This window comes from Pteropus medius, unplaced genomic scaffold (assembly GCF_902729225.1).
Source record: "Pteropus medius unplaced genomic scaffold, Ma_sr-lr_union100, whole genome shotgun sequence".
Lineage (NCBI taxonomy): Eukaryota > Metazoa > Chordata > Mammalia > Chiroptera > Pteropodidae > Pteropus > Pteropus medius.
In genome coordinates this window covers 139,844-162,604 of record NW_024348531.1, presented here as the reverse complement: position 1 = coordinate 162,604, position 22,761 = coordinate 139,844, and the positions used below count along the sequence as shown (strand labels likewise).

The window sequence follows — 22,761 nt, the reverse complement described above, 5'->3', positions numbered from 1 at the left end:
ATGCAGAGATGTAGGGAACCTGGGCAGATGAGGCTGAAGGGAGGGTGATGCTAGTCACTGCCATATGCTTGTACAATGCAGACAGTAAGAGCACAGCCATTTTTTTAAAATGCGAGAATAAGGAAAAGCATATGCCAACATTTACCCTGTCCTCAGTGATGGTGCTGGTGATGGCAATGAGTTGTTTTGAGCCGCCTGTGTGTACAACATGGGATGAAGCAAATGACAATTTATGGGACATTCTAAGTTAATCATCCTCCTGGGTTCTTAGGAACCAAGATTCTCAAGATGGAAGGAAGGACAGAATAGATATAAACAGTTAAAGGTTAAGTTAAACTTCTGTCCTAAATATGAATCAAGAGTCAATATAAACTCTTGAGTTATTTCACTGGGGGGGAAAAAAGCAGCAGCCTACATGTATATGTGTGTACGCACAGCATACGCAATATGCTTGCACATACCTTCCCCTCTCCACAGGAAAAGCCCAGCAGCAGTAACTTGGTACAGAAGTAACAATGCAGAGGCCGAATGAAGGCACCGTAGTCCTCAGTTTAAATTGGAAACGTCAGTGTGAATTCATGAGGATTCTATTTTAAAAATGCATATAAAATAAGCATGTATGTGTGTGTGTGCACGTTCATGTATGAAGAAATGAAGCTGTGTCTGTGTACACAGGGCAACACGAACAGTGACTGACACCATGGCACTCAGAGCACATCAGTGCTCACACTGTGGTCTTGAAAAGCCATTTCTTGCTAAAGAAACCAAGAAACTAAGAGTGTTGTGGGTCTGCTGGGCTAGATGACACCCTAGAGAGGAAGCTACTAAGGACCCAAGGTCACAGCAAAGGGTCCAATGGCCTAGGATGGACAAGGTGACCGCAGCACCACACTGACCTTGCCTTTCCTGTAAGGGCTGTAATACTAGAACACTAAATAGGTTGCAATGGGAAGTATCTCTATAAAAATACCCCAATAAATGAAGAAAAATAAATGATGGGTTGAGAACATCTTTGTTCTACAACCCCTAGTCAATGAATGAGTCTAGTCATTGAGGCACCAGTGGGTCCAACACATAAAAACAGACAAGTAGACACAAAAGCATGCAGTTCCACTCCAGCCTTACCACAAACCCGAGAATGAGGGAGTACCCTGACCTAGCCACCAGCGTGCAAAAAAGACTTGAACAGAGGCACACAGAGAACCACGCCATGAATGTGCACTCAGCAAGATCCGAAAGTCTGTCACAAAATGCCTGAGTTGTCCTTCAACAGATAAAGTGAAGGACAAGAAAGTGAGGGAGACCTAAAGACGTAGCAAACTAAAAATGAACGAAACTCTACCATGTCTAGGGACACACACATGAATGATAAAACGACAGGCAGGATGAGATAACTGAGAATAGTGTCAATTCTGGGTCCTGGTTATTTTTGGTGGAGGGAAGAAGAAGAAGGCGTTGGGATCAAGTGTGAAGGGCTCTCAGTATGGCTATCTAACACATATTGATGGCACGTGGGTATTTGCCTTATAACTCATTAAGCTACAGATTTGTTTTGTGTGAGTTTGAGTATATATGTTTTATATTAAAGTATTTAAGCAACATGAGGACACATTTCCTACTACCAGCTCAGGAAAGGCCCTCATATCCACCAAGGATGACAATAACACACCACGAAGTCCATTTTTACAAGACGGGCTCTAGGCTGGAGCTCCAATAAGGTTGGCATTCTCCTTCTCCTCCTAAACCTGTTGAGAGGCCAAAAGTACCTTTGGTTCAAAATGGCTTCTCTGTGAAGGTAGAGGAAGGTCAGGGTGGGATTGGCATGGGTGGAGGGTAGATTGATCCAAGTCCTTCCCCCTTGCCAGATGCTGTGCTACAAAGAAGGGCTGCCTGCACACCACTTTCAAGGGAAGGACTGCCTCTGTACTTGACTTGTTTGACGTAGTTCAAAACTGGTAAAGGCAGTTTTATTTTATCTTGGCCAATTAAGTTTCCCAATATGGGTTATTATAGGAGTTGCAACGGTGTACTCCCGTTAATGTTCACATGGACAGCACCGAAAAAACTGCATACTTTGATTAAATATCATAATTCAAGAAGTCAGACGACATATTACAGTGTTAGGACTGACTGGTATTTTAAAATGATCATTCTCAAGGGGAAATACATCAGGATCCAGATCCTAAAATGGTATATCCAAAAGAGAGAAAACTCTAGTTCTTTCCTAAAGACAGGCACATAACTTGTTTCCTCTGGAACTGATCCTTTCAGGAAGTGTTAGTCAAGATGGTCCAGGAGAAGGAAAGTATAGAGGTTCTTTCCCAGCACCAGAAATCGCAATTTCCTTTTTAAAGCCTAAATGCTACTTACCTAAATAATGTTTTATATTATAAACACCATTAACAGCCTTGGATTATTCTCAGTAAATTCGTACGAGCAGCTACGAACACGAGTACAAACCTCAAGGAATTGATTTGAGTTGAGGGACTTAGAGCTGGTGAGCACCACATGCCACCATCATGTTAGAGGCCCCACAGAAACATCTCAACACCCCCCTGGGCACTGGCACAGAAACACTAGCCCAGGAGACAAGGCATTCAGGAATGAACCAGCACCAGCATTATGTTGTGTTATTACCTGAATCGCACCCTGGTTTTTATAACCTCTGCCATAGTACCTCCCACCTCTTCCAAATGTTCTGATCACTGGGGTGGAAATAACTCCTCTTGGACGCCTGAATGAATAAAAGAGGACAAAAGCAGAAAGACCTGAATCTGTTACAGACAGCATTTAAAGCATTTAAAATAATAGCAAATGGATTTAAAGTTATCTAATCTTATGCCATAGGAAGCACTGAGTTGATTAAATCATGGTCATACCAAAGATTTATTCCAAGAAATCAATCTTATTTTTTGGTCCATTTCTGGTGGATGCAATTTGAAAATTAATGCACTTCAAACTTGCTATTGTTTTAAACATTAAAAAATGGTTAATTGAATAATGTGTGGATAATTACTTAATGATTTAAATAACTATTTAAATAACAATGCTATATATAATGCAATCCTATGTAACCACTAAGAATGATATCGAAAAAGAGTATTTAATGATGATATAAAAATGTTTCTAGTAAACTCATAACGGAAAAAAGCAAGTGAGAGGCTGTTTTTTAATTTATATGAATACATTTTCATTGTTCAGCACTTACCCTCTTGCTGGTCCTCCGACAGAAACAACTTGTAGGGGGAAAGGCCCACGGCCTCCACGGCCCCGTCTGCTCCCAGCCCAGTGGCCAACCACGGTGCCAGCTATTTCTAGCTTCCCTCCCTGAGAAGGTATAGGTTGGATTCCTACATGAAAAATAAACCAAAAAGTCCTGCTTACAATCCTAGAACTAAGAATAACAAAGAGAAACAGGCAAGCATTTTCTTTTCAGTTGTGGTTTATATTTTTTATGAAGCCCTTTCTCTTACTTTGTGAAGACTTCTTGTTTATTATGTATTTATGTGCACATTATTTGATTTTAATGTTTTTAACTGTTGTTAAATATATACCTGAAAGTAAGACAAATGTGTTGGCAATTCAAAGAACCCATGACAACTGAAATAGGTTACAACTACAAAGTGTGCAAAATAGAAATATGTTCCACCAAGTATTGTCCTTAGTGCATATGGCATGCCTTCTACTATATTATCTTCTCTTTGGGCATTTACTTCCAAGTTTACTACCTTAACCAAACACTGTGGAAATTAATCAGTAAACCTATCCTGTTATTTTTTATTGTACTGTTAAATTAGCATTCCCTTATGCTGGGTCACAAATTCACTGTATTCACTAACTAATTACCGGCAGCTTGCATGTTCTAAGGTTTTCTGACTTACCTAAGAAAATTCTCAAATATTTAACTGATAGCAAAAACTTCTGATAAAAACAAAACAGAACCTCAAGCATCTCATTCTCAGGAAGATGGAATAGACTGTAAGAAACTCTCCACTGTCTAGGTGTCAGCCATGGTGACTCAACAGCCAAGGCAGTGCTGTCCAACAAAATCTATGACAGGCCTTACATTTTCTAGTAGCCATGTTATCAAAGTACAAAGAAACATATGAAATGTTTTAACAATATCTATTTTATTTAACTCAATATATCCAAAATAATATTATTTTAACATATAATAGATATAAAAAAACTATTAATGAGATATTTTGCATTTTTTCCCCATACGCTGCTCAGGTGCTCAAGGGCCACATGTGGCCAAGTGACTACTACACTGGACAGCACAGATCTGAGTTCCAGATACAGTTTGGGGAAATTAGAAAGCAAGTTCCTTCTCTCATTTCACCCTTAGAACCCCCTCACCCCCATCATTTTATCCCAATTGTAGGCCAGCATGAGTTTCCAGGCCAGGGCTGCAAGGAGCTAAAGCAGATCATGCAGCAGAGAGCACGTATCACTTTGCAATACATGATGCAGGAACTGGAAGAACAGTGCCAGACAGCAGAGAGAACTCAGGGGAGGCAGAAAAGGGGCATGCAAATCCAGTGGGTAAGGGAGAAATGCTCCTGCGGCCACAGAGGGGCTGCATTTGTCTGTGCGTCTCACAGCTACGCAGATTTCTCTCACAAGCCTCTTTAAGTGCCCAAGTAACTGAGCTGGAAAATCATTGCTGGTCAAGAGAGAAAGGTTTGCCTATCCTCAAAGTTATTTAAAAATATATTTGAATAACCTAACCCTGTAATGCAGACTTGATGGCCAGGTTTAGATCGGCAGTCCCAAAATGCAGGATTTGTGACAAAGCCACAAATCACAGGCTTCAAATTACAGCAAAATAACAAGACATTATTTCAAAACTAAATGTTATTAAGGCTTTTTTTCTCCTTTGCAAGCTTAATACAAACAAGAGGAGAAGCAATGGGAATTTAAAATAAACTAATTTATTTATATATCTGATATCAGATGTTTCTTTTAAAATGTTTCCATGAAACAAAGTGTGGTAAGCTTTTATGCTAGGAATTTTGCTATGGCCTCAGAATCTTCTATATGCATAATCCTCTTTACCAAGAGGGAGCAGTTAGAAAATAAAGTAGGAAAGACACATCACTGAGTATTACTAGGCAGCCCATTCTATCACAGGAGATCAGATGCACAGAAAGGCTGTGTATGGACATGTGATGGCCCTGCTGGAAGACAGAGATGGGCCACAGCAAAGCTGCTGTAGAGACCTGAGGACAGTCAGGGGCTGGGAGAGGAACAGAAACAAATGCCAGGGCAGGAGCCTCATGGAAAGGATGTGGTACTAGAGTTAGGACAGTAGAGGAGGAAGAAGAGCCAGAGGAGTGAGGAAGCTGCTGGCGGACAGAAGCTCTAGGAGGCATGGCATAATTACCGCCCTGCGACTTGCTAGTCCTGCTGCCGTCAGTGCCTGAGAAGGCTCCACAGTGTCCTGCTGCCGTCGCCACGCGGAAGGCACGGTAAGCGCCTGTTGCTACAGTTTCCCCATAGGGGCCTCCAAAGCCACAGACTCCTGTGGGACCCAGGTGGAGAGAGACGGGAGAAGCCGTGAGGAACCAGGTTCAGGAAAGAGCCTCGGAGGACTTTCGAGCACAGTGATCCCCGTCTCCTTCAGTTTTTGTGCTTACACCATCAACTGCCAGGGAGGGGGTCTCCCGGCCCCTCTTGTCATCACCAGAACACTGAAATGCCATCTCGCCCAATCTTGAAGGAACCTCCTGCAACCAGGCACTATCCCATGGCTCAATCATGGCCGGGAGGTGGCCTTAGTGGAAGAGGACTCCCCCAACCTCACATGAGAGAAAATTTTAAATCATAAGCATAAGCAGAATTTTCAGCAAGACTGACTAATTTTAAAATCTCATCTCTACAACAGCTTTTGCAGCTCCCTCTCTCCCTTTCCTAGAATCTCTTCTGGGATCAAGGTTGCTCCCTTCTGACATTAAGAGTTGTTGCTACGAACTTCGTAACTAAGCTTGACAGTTAATTAAAGATCTCAACACGGCAAGATATGGCCCACTAAAGTGGCCTGCAAACTGTGTGCACATCTGTCTCCCCAAAGCAACAAGGCCCTACCTATAGTGGTAGACACACTCACCTGCAAAGCCTCGACCCCGGCCCTGAGCCGGGGGTACGGGCCCGAAGTGCCGAGGGTACACAGAGGCGGGGTAGAAAGGCAGTGCCGAGGGCGGCGGGAAGGGGAGCGGAAGGCTCTGCCGGGAGAAGTTCAGCCCTTCCAGAATGCTCTGCCGCATCTTTTCTACCTTGGCAGCTTGCTCGGCCTGCAAGTCAAGCACTGGCATGTGAAAACGTGATTCACAAGGTTTCAGTTGAATTGGAATAAATAGGATAGAAATGATAAATCGACTGCTGTGCCATGTCTAGTTATTTACCCATCAGTCTGTTCCACAGTACTTGTCTGCAGAATGTAAACATGACCGCAAAAGCAAAAATGCAAAAAAATTAAGATACCACTTGATCTCATAAACATGAATTCCTACTATCTGCACATATCTTCAGGTGAGAAACATTTACTATAAAAGTTATTAATTGTAACTGTGGGTTTGGGGCTCAAAATCAATGGCTAAGTCCAGACAGACCACATTCCCAACCATCCTTCCTCCCGCTCATGTACTGCTTGGTAAATAATGCCTACTAGTTCACATCTTTAGAGTTTACTTTCCTATTCATTTAGTATTAGGGCAGGTATTCACTGCATTTTAGAAAGGGAAATAAGGCACATACTGATAGATGCTTCCTAAGGGAAACCTGAAACTCTCTCTTCTGGACAGGACCTGACCTGACTCCGAGGCTGCTCATGAGATGACCATCCTGTCATTTCACGTTAGTTACATCATGGAAAACATCATAACCTCTACAAACATGTGTTGTACAACTTGCGTATGTCAAATTCCACTGAACTCAGGGCCAGCAGCACTATAACTCAGCCTGAACAAAGTTCATAACATTTAAAACATTCAACTGGAATGTCTTGTGTACAACCAATCTTTAACCAGAGAATGTGAAAATCTGCTTACTCTGTAAATCAGTCTTTAAGAGACTGCATGTTTTCTAGTCTAAAGTTTAAAAGCTTGAAGATAATGCGAGCCTCTTTTATGCAATAGGACAAAATAACCTGATAACCTACTTTATTTTTAATTTTAATTAGAATTATAAAGCACAGTCGAGCCTCATTATTCATAAGCTCCACATTTGCTAATTCACCTACTTGCTAAAACGTATTTGTAACCATAAAATCAATACTCGGCGATCTCATGGTCATTTGCAGACATGCGCAGAGCAGGGGGATAGTTTGAGTTGCCAGCTGAGGTTGAAAAGGGTGAAACTCTGCCTTTACCTCAGCTTTTATACTGTAAACAATTGTCCTGTTTGCCATCTACTTAGTGCCACATTTTTCCGGTTTTTGTGGGTGAAATTGCTTTTGACATGGCTCCAAGCACAGTGCTAAGTAATGTCTGTGTTCCCAAGTGCCAGGCTATGATGTGCCTTATGGAGAAAATACATGTGTTAGATGAGCTTTGTTCAGGCTGAGTTATAGTGCTGCTGGCCCTGAGTTCAATGTGAGCAAATTAACAATATATATTTATTAAGATGTCTTTAAACAGAAACACACATAAACAAGGTTATGTCTTGATCAGATAACAAAGATGTTGTGACTGCGGGATCACAGGAACCTAACCCTGTGTTTCCCCTATGAACAGAGGTTCAGTATCTGCTAATTCATTGTCTGAGGCAAATTTATAGAACACAATTACTGTGAAAAATGAGAATAGAGTGTAGTATGTACCTAGTCTTTGGCTCATGTGGGCACTGAACTGACATTGACTCACGCATGGGGCTGGGCCCAATCGAAAACAGAATCCTGTAGCATGGCATCATTATAAATTCCGTATGAAAGATGACCAATTAGCCAGTAAGTGTTATTCCCTCCGGGTGGAGGCAGCCAGCCCCTCCTCCCCCACCCCTAACAGCCTGTGTTCCTGAAACTGACCTGACCATCACAGAGGTCGATGAGTGGGGTCTTTTCCCGGCTTGCTTTGAGGAGTTTAGACTGGAAGAGCTTCCCATCAAAATACATCCAAGGACAGCAGTGTTCCCAGGGCACAGGCTGGCCACATGCGTCGTTTGCAAACAGGGCCATGTCTACGCCACTCATGAAGAGAGCTGACAGCTGAATGCCTCGAGGGTCGAGGTTCTCAATCTTTAAATGGAAAAGAGTGATTTCTATGGAGTAAGAGTACTGCAGTACCCAGTTCTCACAATATCTGACTATAACTCTCCATGGTTAACCAGGATATCCCTGAACCAGACATCCTAAGCAGATATGTCAATCAACACTGTATAAGAACCTAGCACTGGTCTCAACACAAAGACTTTTTATGTTATTTAACAAATTTAAATTTAAGAGACTGTTTTATAAATATACTGAAATATTTCAGTTTGGAATTTGTGAAGTGTTATACAAGTCTAAAGTAATACTGTATTTAAGGTTGACACATGATAAAGTAACAAATTATTAATAGTCTCAGCGATTAAGCCCACAATTCATTTATGAAATAAAATTTTCACTTCAGATTCTATACACTGGGTAGTATATTAACAGAAAGATTGTAAAAAGGAACATTCTAATAAGATTATGCATTTTTCAAGTAGTTATATTAAAAAATTACTTGGTATAATTTCATTATAAAACTTGTACTTTATGTTTACATTATTTTATATGTTAATGTTTTAAGATAGCAACTTATTAATGACACTGTCAAAATGTTTTAGGAGAAATGGATAGCTTATAAATGAAAGAACACAACAACAAAAACATTGTATCTGAACCATGCAGACTATCAGAACCTAGAGACTGTATCCCAGGGTCTCTGCTGGAGCCCTCCTGTGTGCACACAGCCCTCTCTCCTAGCATCTGATGTGCAGGGTGAGGAACTTAAAAATACAGTCAACTCTTGATTATCTGTCTGTGAAGGACCTAGTTTGTGGATTATCCAGGACTGAGTTTTAGCTGTCCTGGTTTCTGTCTTCCCACCTGGCATGCTTATTTTCTAAGGTGATAGTGTCTAAAGAATGCAGTCTTTTCAGGGTATCAACCTAAGCAATGCCTAACTGCGGCAGGTAAACTGGCTTTTCATTATAAAGAAAAAAGGTCATTCCAGTGGAAATACTGAGGAATTTATAAATATCTTCTGCTTTGTGCTGTCAATCCCCATTATCAGCTAACACTGCATTTTCCAACCTTTTTTTGTTTTGTTTTGAATTTTAAGTCAATGCAGTTCAGAACATCCTAAACCTGGAGAATCTGTCTACCCCTCCCGGCCCACCCCATTGGCTCCTGTTTTACTCATACAGTGTTAGAAAGAGGAACTAAACATGTTCAGTTGAGGGCAGGTGGGGTCAGGTGATGGAATTAGATGAGCAGAAAGTGGAGAAAGAGAGGGTCAAACAGAAAACAAATTCAGCTGATTCCTGTTTCTGCGCTGCAGAGAGAAAATGAAACCTGCCTTCTCCTCTGAGAGTCTTCAGGCAGAACACGGGTATTTATCCTCCCTAAAAGCTGACACTCTGGGAACATGGCACAGCAGCAACACTCAACCCAGCTTGGGGGCTATCTATGCAGACACCCACCCTGCCCCCTCCTGGCCCCTCTGCAGGGGCTCAGCAGCCTAGCCTCTAGCTGCTCTCTTTCTGCTGGTCACAGCCTCTGGGTCCAAATCAAGGCTGAGAGAAAGGCGATGATGGTGCTTGTGCTGCTCTAAAGATGTCTGCTCATTACCCAAAGCTATGACAGGTGCCAGCAGTAGCCTTCTGGAGAAAGATGAAGCTGCTGTCATTTCTTAGTCACTAGTAGTATTGGTCATATCAACAACAAACCCTTATTTGACTAATATAGCTCAAAACCACTCTGGGCAGACAGTTCTCTGAGAGCTAAGGTTAAGAAAGGATAGCCGGTGTGTGGAGCACAGAAGCACCCTATTCAGAATGAGTAAGCTCCTTGTGAGCTGACAGGAGGAATGGAGAAGCCTACACATATTATTTATTTTAAATGGCCTCATCATTTGTTAAGGAATTGTGTTTTTATGGGTTTAAAAAGTGATTTCCAAGTCTATTTTGGTAATGACAATTACCATTGATTTAACAAAGAAAAATTCTTAAAAGTTATCTAAATAATGAGAATAAAATCTCAATTTCTGTGTAGATTTTGCCTCATTTGAAGATTTTTTAAAAATTACATAGCAATTTATATGTCTGTCCCTAAATGTTAATTATACAAAGAATGCTATCTGATATTTATAAGGAACTTTAATAAATATGTATCAGGCACTGCTCTAAGTATTTTTACATGTATTATCTCATTTAGATTTCAACAATCATATCATACAGGTACTGCTCTTAGTAATCCATTTTATAGATAGAGAAACTGAGTCACAGAACACTCCAGGTCACAAAACTGGTAACTGGCAGCACGAGAAACTAAACCCTTGACAACAGAAATTGCTGAAATATTTACACTCCAACCTCATTATCTTATACCAAGTAAGATAAATCATTCAAAGTTTGTCAACTAGATTAATGTTGACAAAATTTTCTGTCTTTATAGGAAATACAGATATGGAACTTAAACTCTGCCCAATTAGCTTAAGAACCAAACTCCAGTAAGGTGACTTTGTCTGACTTCTAATTACAGGGCAGCAGATTCTTACTATGATCTGTCCTATTTACCTATAGGCACCACAGACAGGCTGCAGCCCCTAAGACTGTCTTTAAAGCTCTTCGTTTTCCATCTTTTATATTCTGCATTTGGCATGTAAAACTGTTAGAAGAATTAAGGCAATTATAGGAATGTCAAGAGCAAGGAGAACAAAACTGGGCAAATACTGAAACTGTACAAAGGTTCTTCTCCTCGTCCTTTACCCACCCTCCTCCAGTGTCAGTGCTGATTCTACCTCAGTAATTACATTCATGCTGGTAACCTAGAAGCACATAAAAAATATACCAGAGGAAGGGGCGTCAGTCACTGCCCTAGGTCCTCAAGGAGCCACACAGAACACTCAACTGTTCATGGTCACAGCCGGTGGACAGAGCACAACCCAGATGAAACTCTTATAAAGTCATCTTAACTAACGGTTTCAACATCTTTTCTCACCAAACCTCCCATCAGAAAAGCCAACCAGAGGCCAAATTATTAGAATTGGGTCTTTTCTTTCTCTTTTCCTCTTTTTTCTCAAAGCACATAATAGAAGTGGGAGAAGAAAAACAGGGTCTGGGCAATCCACAAACTGGATAACGGCCCCTAAAACAACACCAAATATCAAGAGTTGACTATATCCTACATACTGAAATGGTGTTTTATAGAAAAGTATCGTCATTGCTTTTGATATATTAAACAACTTTTAGGTTAAAGAAAAAAGCAATTTTAAAATTTACTTTTCTATCATTGAATTTTGAGACCCCCCTCCTCAGCTCCACATAGGGATTTTTGTAGCATTTAAATAATGATTATTCTTATCAGTTCTCGATCTCATAGCTGAGAGGATCTTTAATCTTAAAAATCCAACTACCTCTCCACCCAAGGAAAGCTGTTATTTCTCCTTCTGGTTCTTTCAGAATCTATGCTGTTCATGAATGGAGTGCTGGCATGCAGGCTGCCCTTGGTGAAGGGGACACAGATCTCCAGACCAGAAGAGCCGAAGGGACGGGGTGGGCCTGAAGTACCTGTACTTCCTAACATAGCTCTAGAAATACCTAGCTTTGGATGAAGAATCAGGAGAAAACCATGAAAGTATTAAGACCTCAAAAGAACCAAAATGAAAGCTTAGAGTGTAACTGTCTCAAAAGTTATATCCTATGTGTTGATCCAAAAATGAAAAGGATATGGGAGAAAAGATGAACTTGGAGTAAAAGCAACTTGATGGTGAATAAGGCTTGGTGGGCATACCTGATACCTGGCGGTCTGATTTTCAGAACTGGGATGTCAATACTGATGTAATAATCTAAATAAGAGAAACAGGAAGTAGAGGTAGAGGGATGGCACCACACTCTAATAAAAGTATTTACAACACCCCTGAGCACAGTCTGGTGATGAAGATGGTGGTGATGGCACCACACTGTAGGACACGGGAGGGAGAGCCTAAGCTTAGTACCAGCCTCTCGGGACACCCGGCCAAATATTCTTGTACAAAAACTTAAATTCAAAACCATTAAAAAATAATAATTTCTGTCTAACAGAAAGGCTTAATCTATATAGTAAAGAACACAATTTGAGGTAGACTCTCCTGTTTTGTTGTCTTATTTAGCTTGTTTCAAAGTCATCAGAAGTCTATGGTGACCATAAACGACATGGGCTCCCCACAGTCGATGGTCACTCAATACCAAATTACTGAATGTAGCTCAATAATTTAGGGGAAACCGGAAATTTATTGAGCCCCAACTGCACAATACTGAAAATCTATAAAGCAAGCCTAAAACTCCTCTGCAGGGAAAGAACGCCTTCGTAAAGAATGGCAAAAAGATCTAAAAGTGAAGGCGATTTTGTCAAAAGAGAGTACCTGATTACAAATCAAACTTTGTAAAATAAATAAATAAATAAATAAATAACCGATGGCAAAGAAAAAATCAAAACCCTATATATTAAAAAGAAAAGGCAGATCTACTAATTCAGCTAACTCTCAAAAGTCTTGAACTTTCTAAAATTTAGCGTAGAAATTAGAAAGCAAGTACAGCCATGCGAACACAGCAACTAATAAAAGTGCACTGGAAAGATAAGCACACTGAAAAATCAGGTGACAACGTGGAGAAAATTAATATTGTCAAAACAATTAAAGAACAAAAAGGAATCACTGGAAGGGAAAATTAAAAAGAATACGATGTTAAATGCTAACTAAAAGGGCACAGGAATGATGGTATATTCTTCAAGTGGTTTTTTAAAAGGGATTTACAATACTAGGAGGACAAAGACTACTTTTTAGAGAAAACGAACGTTGTAATTAGGAACATCAGAATGAAATAAGAAAAAGATCCTGGCCAGATGTTAGGAAACTCTTAGGACCAAGCCCTCCCAGGATTTGGGATCCCAACCTGAAATAAAAGGCAAGTTTATTTCCTGATGTGAAAAACAAGAATAAACACCCACTGGTAAACAAGGGAAAATCTTTGTCGGACAAAAGTAGAGTTGACTGTTTCCACAGCCGGGAAGGAAATTCCCTTTGCCCTGAAGGCTCTCAAGTTTGCATCCTTAGCATTACTAGTGTGGTGCACCAGTGAGGTGAGCTGTCCCATGAGCTCCAGAGCAAGGCTCCAGGACAAAGAAGGAGGCATCAGTTACCTTGAGCTCCTGCAGCTGATCGGGCTCATAGAGTTTGGGAGACAATGCCTGAGCCAGGAAGGCGTCCAGCTCCTGACGACGCAGTATCCGTGCTCCGGGCCACTGAACCATATACCTGCAGGGGTGGACAGAGGGGTTCTGGAGTCAGGATGCAGTGGTCACCAGTCACATACACAACCTGTTCAGGTTCTGAGGAGATCTGGGTGACACAAGCTAAGGAGGTGTATACAGATTTCTTACTTAGCTTTTCTATTTTCACTGGATAATGCCAATTACAAATAAACACCGAATCATCACCTGGGCTGATCAGCATGTTTGATATTAGAGTCATTAAAAACAGCACACTAAATTTATACATACTACAAACCAGTTTGGTCAGTGATTTTTAATACTTCACTCTTGTGAAATGCTTAAGTCCTGAAAACACATTATAAGTACAAAATTTATATGATTTATTTATTTTAATTCAAGACAGGATACCCATTAGGCAGATCCCAGGTCCAGATTACTCCCTTGATGAAGGGCGAGTGTCATGTGAATCCTCTGCACAAGGGGCTCCGGCAGTGGCAGATGAATGTACAGGAACTAAGTAGGAAGGTACCCCAGAATGAGAACTAAAGCTGCAGCCTTCAGCATGCGTGTCTACAGGCCCTGGTCTGAGCAGCTGACAGGAAGTCAATTTCTAAATCTACCATATCCATGCGTACTTTCTGCCTAAGAACCACCAGGTGTCCAACTTACTTTTTTTCTACTAATCTTCTTGCCCTTACTTACCTTACTGTGTGCAGAGCCCCTGCGACAACTCTAGGGCATTAAGCAAAGGCACAACCACAGATAATGTTTAGGGTGAGAAAATGAGAGATTAACCACTAAGAACCTGGTCATTAAGTCCTCTTCAAGCCCAACACTTCTCAATTCCCTGCATTCAGCAAAAAAATTGAAGAATAATCTAATCAAGTTGCCAGCTGACCACTAAAAATAACTTCTGGTGAGAGGTTCCTATGTCATCCTTGGCAGATAGTTCAAAAGGAGTTTGGAGAATTGTGACATACATCACAAAGCTCTTTCCAGTTCCACCTGGAAGTTTTCTCAGGACTTAAAATCTAAGTCAACAAAAGCCAGAATCAGAGTAGGTGCAAAGTCCTAGCTTGTTATTTTAATAATTAATATTAATCCACAGGAACATGAATAATGGGTAAAGGAGGAAGTTCCATCCGGTTGATTAAAAGAAGTATTTTCAATAAAAATCCCGAACAGAAAAACTTAGGTGCTTGCTAGGTGCCAGCCACTGGTCTAAGCATTTATATCCACTGGGTCCTCATGTAATCATAGCAACTCTAATGAGGAACCATCACTGTCCCCTTTGAGAGTGGGGAAATTGAGGCACAGAACTCATATGTCATGGTAAAATTATGTAGTATTAGTAAGAAGGAAATGAATTTCAAGGTAAGTGAAGAGTAGATGTTAAATCTCTGTGGTATTTAGATCCAATCAGATCTATTTAAAAGAATGATGTAAAAACTTTATTTCATTAGACTGTCAATATTTGCAAGGACAAAACAACACCCTTTGCAATTGTTTGAGAGCCACAAATCTTAAATACAATGGTCTTACTGAGTTTTAATCAGGGCTTGATGCAAGAAACAGCAAATACAGAGAAAGTCTCCCCACTGTTGTATGAAAAACATTTCTGTGGAAAAGACTATGCTCAATATATAATGTTCTTTGCCAAAATATCCATGTTATACATCTCTTTTATTTTTATTTCATATTTTTTTTAAATTGTAAAATATACATGACATGAAATTTACCATTAGTAAATTTACCATTAGTGCAGTGGCATTGAGTACACTCAGTGTTGTACAGCCATCCCCACCATCCATCCTCACAACTCTTTTCATTCTGCAAATCCATGAAACAATAACTCCCTCTATCCCTAGCCCCTGGCTAGATGTTCCTTTAAAAATTATGAATCAGAAAAAAAAAAAAACTGTCTTGGAAACAGGCTGTTTTTCTCACGATCTTTCCTGGTTTTCTTGGCAACAAAGACTCTAGCACTCAGTTTAGCTGCAACAACAAATAGCCTTTTTGATTCGAATACCTGCTATTTCCTCTACGTGGCTTCCTATTACATTTTAACAAAGTTACTGTTTACCTCTTTCTCACTGTAAGTCATAGGAAAGCCTTTCTGGATGCAGAAAGTGTGTGAAATGTATATAAAGATATGCATGTACATAAACACACAGCTTCAATACCATAAACATGGATGGCGCCAATGGCACACCCAGTTAATCTCATCTGTCCACGCTACTTTGTAGCTGTGCACTGACAGTGTCCTCAGCCTCTTTTACGTCGCTGTTTTCCCCAGACATTCCTTTCCATGCCTTCTCTTTGAGCCTCAAGTTTCCTATCAGGGAGGTGTGAGAATATTGTAGATGCCCCTTTCCCGTTCTCCTCTCACTGCCCATTAGGAGTATGGGTGCTGGACCCTGGCTGTGCTCCTCAGGTGTTGGAATAGGCTCTGCTGGTTCTCTGAGTCCTGTCTGGGGGCTCACACTCTCCATCCTATTATCTTACTTATTGAGCTCTTCCAGAACGTAACCTAGTCTGTCCCCTCAGGAGAATCTGAGCTCTCCTGGATCTTGTCTATTTTTCTGGGCTGTACCCGGGAAAGGCTGCCTCTCTTCTGTTCTGGACACTTGCTTCAGCCTTGCACTGCTTGGAGGGTGGCCCTCTGCTACAAGAATTCTAGAGATCTGGCTGCTGTTCTTCCCCCATCCTCCCGATTGCTGTCCAAACATCACATCTGGAACATAAATAACATATGGATGCTAACACCACTGGCGAAAGCAGCAAGGAGACCACCACCTCCCTGCTGGCGTATGCCTGCCCCAAATGCAGAAATGGAATCTCACCCTGAAGGAACATGGATAAATCTAGAGTGAGAAGCAGCCTCCACAGAGGTTGACAAACTGCAGCTAAGGGCTGCCGCCTGTGTGTCAATACTGTTTCTATTTGTTTATATGCATCTGTAGATCCCAGGTGTGCAGACAAACCAGGACTCGTTTTTCAGAAACATCTCTGCATCAACCCAGAGAAAGAGGAGAAGCAGTCGAGACTGGAGGAGACATGGCAACTGAACACAAGCACAAGCCAAGATTTTCTGTTGCTAATAAAGGACATTATTGGGACAACTGGTGAAATGTGAGTGAGATCTATACATGAGATGTATCAGTATTATTTTTTAGATTCTGATAATGTCCTTGTTTTTTAGGAAACACAGATTAAAGAGCTTAGGGGTAGGTAAAGAGACATCATATCCACGACTTACATTTGAAGCATTCAGGACAAACACAAGGATACACACAGAGAGGAGGAAAAAGCTAATGCAGTAGAACATTTAATGAGTGGAAAATGTGATGAAGGACAACCATGAGCTTTGTATTAACTTCACAATTTCTTCAAGTTTGAAATTACACAGACGAAAAACCCAAAATGATCAAAGACAGAGAAGAAGTCTTTGTGAATGACAGCCTGGCCTTGCAATTGCCGACCATTGTCCCAACCCAGTCATCAAGGCTAAGGGTCACGCTGCAGGGCCTCACCTAGTCCAAGACGCAGTCTCTGTCATTTGTCCATTCCCCCCATCCCTAGCTTCAGCCTGACCTCGGCAGCCCTTCTCTTGTTACATGGCTGTAATGTCTCCAGGCTGTAATGTCTCCAGAGAACAACCACTGGGCTGCCAGCCTCAGCCCACAGCCCATACTCCGGGGTCTCTCGGAGGCACACACCAACTCTGTTACTCGTCTTTGCCCACTCTCTGTCCCATGCTCCACATTCTTTACTCCGAAACTTCAAACCTCCTACTCAGCCAATCCCCATGTTCTTAAGTCATACCCACTGACCAAATACAGGTTTCCTTCACCTGCTCTCCCATGGCCTCAAAAACAGAAGGTAGAATGGATTGTCTTAGTGGAAACAGACTAACACATTTATAGTGTTCTAGCCCTAAATCCACAGGACTCGTCCCATGAGAGTGTCCCTCCCTCATCTCTTCTCAATCCTCATCTCAGTGCAATGCTTCTCCTTGGGATCTAAAACTCCTTGCACCTCATCTCAGTGCAATGCTTCTCCTTGGGATCTAAAACTAAATCTTTCCAAGTGGGGAAAACCCTGACCCCAGGCGCCCACCCCACAAACAACAGTCTCTTCACATCAAGCACATTATCTGGCTTCCACCTGAGTATGGGGGCCTGCACTATACTCACTGCAGTGTCTTGACACCACCAAGATGAGCATAGGACGAGATTCGCTCAGATCCGAGATTATTAGTTACATTTATTAATCTTTTCAAGGTTTAAAATGAGTACTTTTTCATAAACAACTACAGAAACAAAACAAAACTCAACAATAAAGACTGTCTTAAAAACAGGGACCAGGACAGTCCTGAAGTCTGGGAAGGCTCTGTGAAAGCCATCTGAACAGTGCCTAAAAGAGGTGGAGCTGTTTCTGGGGTAATGGCCCAGGAAGGGCCACGAGGACCAATATACATGAAGAGGAAGAGTGTGTCCAGAAATGCTCATAGAAAGATGGAGACATGTCCAGTGCCCCACGTGGTTGAATGCAAGAGCAGACAAGATGTGAAGGCACCACCACCCCAAGAGGCATGAAATGACGTGAGCACCCTGCTCCCAACAGCAGTAACTCATCCTACATTAATGCAAGGCTGCCCCATAAGCCTAAGTTGACAGGCTCTTCAGGTCAGGCATATGGTAGATAGCTGCCCCAACAAATCAAAGGCCACGCATCATTTTAAACTTAGAAGAGATTAACTACAAAGTAACTAAATTTATTACTTCTAATTAATTTTATAATACTGCAAGTCTTAATCTTAAATTTTTGACTAATATAATGTTTTTATTGATAAAAGCAGGTCCATAAATGAATATTCCATCAGAGGAAACCAGAAGATTCAAAAACCAAAACAAAGAACTAGTCTTTCTCACTAGCTAATTATCAATGGAAATAAAATAAGAAACTAACACGTTATGCTTATTTTAGTCAACCTCAATTTAATTAAAGAAAGGCTTCTAAGTAAGTTATTGGCTTTAAAGTCTGTTATGAATTTAAGAAACTTCAGGAAATAAACACCTGACTAAAGCTCTGTCCCCTGTCCTCAGTCAAGCAGGTGAGACTTAGTAGACATCAGGAGCCTGAGGATGAGGCACCAGCCCAGAGGGACTGGACACAGGGGGCTGGGCAGGTTAGGGCCTGGAGGGCAGCTGGGCCTCAGGCTCTCGCTGTCTGCCAGGGTCAGAGGCCACACATATAGGGAAAGAGAGTTGAGACAGGCAAGTTGGAGGCACCAGAAGTATAAGCCCAGAAGCTTATGGGCACATGTGTAACTGTAAACACACTAGGAGGGCCTGGTGTCCTACACTGTTCCCACCACCAGGAACCAGGGCTGCAGGGAGAAAGGGGCATCTAGGTGAGGTCAAAACATTTCTGCAAAGAAATGCTCATAGAAAGATGGAGACATGACAGGAGGCCAGCCAGACAAGGCCCCAACTGGCCCAAGAGGTGAGATAAAGCATCAAATTAAATGATGGTAGCAAGAGACTAAAAACCATTGAAGACAGAGCTGTCTACATTAATATAAAAACACTGAATGTTCACAAAGTTGCGGAGTGCCTCCCATGAAATATGGGAACAGAGTGGCCTCACTAGAGAAGTCCTGCAGACACTCCCTTCACCAAGTGGTCAGAATGTAGATGCACAGCCTGGACAGGACCACAAGGAGCAGAGAGATGTATAGCCATGCCCTCCACGAGCATCTGCCCTCTGGAAACCGATAAAACTTTACCTCTGAATACAAAGAGAGGGTCTGAAATGGACTATGAAATAAAGACAGAAATAAAGTATTGATGTTGATTGATTCTGATGGCTATATTGTGGTTATAGAGGAAGTGTCCTTGTTTGTTAGAAAATCACACTCAAGAATCTGGGATAATAAAAAGCTCTTTGTATTGTACTCGTAACTTTTTCCTAAGTGTGAAATTAGTCTAAAAAAAAAATAAAAAACCCAAAAACTAATAAATCTGATACACGTATGTATGCCAACTCAAACTGACTCCAAAACACCAATGGTGTTTACACAGGCAGTCACAGCCCGCCAAATGAGAGGGCCTAGAAGCACAGTGCCCAGGGTTTTCAAGCCCTCTCTCCAGGAGAAGCTGGTCCCTTATAGGCAGGTTGCAGGGTAGGGCAGGGGAGATACAGATGAGCCTGGGCATCTTGTGGTACCAAAAATGCAAGGACACGCTGGGGGGACAAGACAGGAGCTCACTGAATAAGCTCCCAAAGCCCAAGCTGAAACAATCTGAACAACCGAATAAACAAGGATACATCAGGTTATAATGCTAGGAATAAAACATAACCACAAGTCCATACTGATCTACACATGATTAAACAAATAAAGAGGGAAGAAGAGACATATTTTCCTTACAGAACAATCCCAAATAATATATAACATAATCCCCCCAATAGCCTTAAAAGTCTTTAATATTTAAAAAATAAACTGTTTAAAATTATATTTTTATAACATACATGTTCATCAAATATACCTATTCTGTAAACATGTAGCATCAATTCAAAATCCTCATTGCATTTACATGGCCTATATTTCTATAATATACGTAAATCAGATGTAGAAAAATTTCAACAAACAACACGCTGCATCTGGAATACCCCCCACACTGTAGGTCATACAGACATGTCTCTGTGTGCAGGACCTGTGGCTGCTGTGCCACACCTACCGTAGGACACAGCACAGCACCGTGAGATGAGTGGGCACGCTGGCCGGGTTGAGCATGGCTGGAGTGTCCGATCTCATGCACGCCAGGAAGGCCCTCATCCTGCGGTTCTTGTCCTCCACTGCCTTCCCCAGCCAGAGCCTCTTCAGGTTGGGGCAGGTCCACTCCCTGAAGGCAAGAGCTTCCACCAGTTCCGGGGTTTGCGGAGACTTCCCTTTGTAAGCTGCCCACTCCTTAATGATCACTGGTGAAACTACAGGAAGGAAATCAGAAGAGAACCATTTATGCCCAGTCTCAGCTCCTTTAAGCCTAACAAAAATAAACCTGCTCTAGTAATTATACCCTGAAGATGTCATCTCTCATGTAGCAATATATCCTCGAGTTAGCAAGCCATCATCCTCACTTCTAAGAACTCTGTTCTCTACTTTATGCACTTTAATTGCTCATTTAGATTTTCAGTCAGGCCACCTATAAATTTCTTCTCGATCAAATCATGACTTGATTTGCCCATGTAACTAATGTATAAAAATTAAAGATGTTAGACAAAATGTTTTAATATTAAAATCCATTTAATAATAATAGTCTTAGTAATAATTGGTATAATTCACATAAGTTTACATGATTATCATGGAAAATCCAATTTAGACAGCTAATCTTTTTCTACACAGATACTTTTACGAATTAGATTTAAGAAAGAACTTGCCACTTTACTTAAGGACCTCTTACTTTAACAAATGTAACAAAATGTTAAACTCTATTTCAAGGATCAGCAAGGGCAAACCATCATGTAGCGAGAACCCAAAAGCCCAGTAAGGGCACAAGCAAAAGCAATATTCCATGTTAAGAAATTCCAGGTGACGCCAGCACACAGTAATTCTATTTAACGAGATTGAAGACAAAGTGTAAAACTCCTCCATTTCACCTCAAAAAAAATAGCAAGATATTCTAAGTTGATACAATACAAAACAATGTTTTATCCACAGTTGTTTTACCGCTATTAGTGCTGTAAATTCTTAAAACACATAAATATTCACATTTCCCCCACATAATTTCCAAATAAATTAAGGAAAAATTATGATGGGGAATAAAATGAAAACAAGGCATACTGCAGAGAAGTATGTTACAATTTCATACCAAGTGTACTTAACAATCTAAAGGTAAAAATTGGGTGTACAATTTATAAGTAACAAATATCAGAACTGAAGCAGAATCCTGTGAGCAGCCAGTGCTGGCAGGGAAGCCAGGACGGTGCTATGATCTAAAGTGATCTTCCACAGCTCAATTTTTCCCATAACAGTACCCAACCTGGGCTCTTCTTCACTAAAGTAACACCTGAGGCAGCTGAGAGAATGAAGAACTCAAATCTTGACAAAGTTAAATTATTAACTGGCTCATCTCTAGTTCTATCCCAAGTCTAAACAGAATCAGGTAAGATATCTCTTCAGAAGTCAGGATTAGAAGGCCAGGAGTCAGATGGCTGGTACACACATTGTGTGAGCAACAGGAAAGCAAGCTGGGCACATTCGACCCCAAGTAGCCAGGTAAGGAGCGGGATGAAGAGAAGCCCTGGAGTCACGCTCCTGCAGGAACCTACCACCTAGGAGCTGCCAGAGCAGGGGTGCAGGTCAGTGCAGTTCTGGAAAATTCTTCCTCTTACAAAAGAGTTACTGTATTGTAACTGGGAAAATCCTTTTAACTTACAATTGAATATCTTCGTGTTTAAATGTTAAAACTTAAAACACTTAAAATGCTTAAAGTCCATCAAGTCAAAACAGAGATACACATGTATATATAAATACATGCATCAATATTTTCAGATGCCAGACACAAACACATTAAGCCCCCATCATCCTGTCCTCAGACTCACAATCTAACCACTCCCCGCATCTCCAATCCCTGCAGAGCTCCCATACCCAAAGTGGAGACATCAGCACGACAGGGCCCTCCTGGGTGTGGCATCTGAGCCCCCTCCCCCTCTTTGCCCCAACTCCAGTCTCAGAGGCTAATGCTGTCAGCTCCAGAAAAACAGGTGAAGAAAGGTTTTACAAAATGAGTCATTAACTTGCTATGTTTCTATTAGGTTATTCCGCAATCTTCATTTTGATGTCAAGAAAGACACACATGTATAAATCTATTTTTTCCTTAAGTAACATCTTCATTTTGGTAGCAAAAACTTATTTAAAGAAACTGATTAGATTTTATCTTTGGTTGTAGAACTAGCTATTCTAGATTCTCTCACTCCCTCGAAAAACATACGCATGTGCACACACACACACACAGAAAGCATGAGTTTCTGCATCTTAAAAAACACAGATTATAGTATCATAAGTCCCCTTTGTTTTCTCATGAGAGGCATTCTTATTAAATCTAACTTCATCTTTATCCATTTATTTCTTTCCCTTTCATCAGCTTTGTTCTTGCCTCTCAATTAATTTTTAACCATCATTTTATTATGTTTTGTTTTCATTCTAGAAATAAATTTTTGGTAGAGGATTTTCATTCTCAAGTTTGGAATGCTTAGACCTGTACATAAAGTTCCAAGATCCTACATCAAAGGTAAGTGGAGGTTAGAGGTGCTGGTCCCTCCAC

At 41.1% G+C, this 22,761-nt stretch overlaps 1 protein-coding gene across 1 annotated transcript in view; it reads right to left on the bottom strand.

Moving 5' to 3' along the window:
- The window catches only part of FAM120A (family with sequence similarity 120 member A), a 103,215-nt gene that overhangs the window by 5,768 nt on the left and 74,686 nt on the right, over window positions 1–22,761 (bottom strand). Inside the window, exons 11-17 of the mRNA XM_039879817.1 lie at window positions 20,176–20,425; window positions 13,361–13,475; window positions 8,024–8,233; window positions 6,110–6,293; window positions 5,387–5,524; window positions 3,209–3,350; window positions 2,638–2,734 (exon numbers count right to left, since the gene is read on the bottom strand). Of these exons, the coding sequence (XP_039735751.1) occupies window positions 2,638–2,734; window positions 3,209–3,350; window positions 5,387–5,524; window positions 6,110–6,293; window positions 8,024–8,233; window positions 13,361–13,475; window positions 20,176–20,425 (1,136 nt within the window). The remainder of the gene's footprint in view (window positions 1–2,637; window positions 2,735–3,208; window positions 3,351–5,386; window positions 5,525–6,109; window positions 6,294–8,023; window positions 8,234–13,360; window positions 13,476–20,175; window positions 20,426–22,761) is intronic.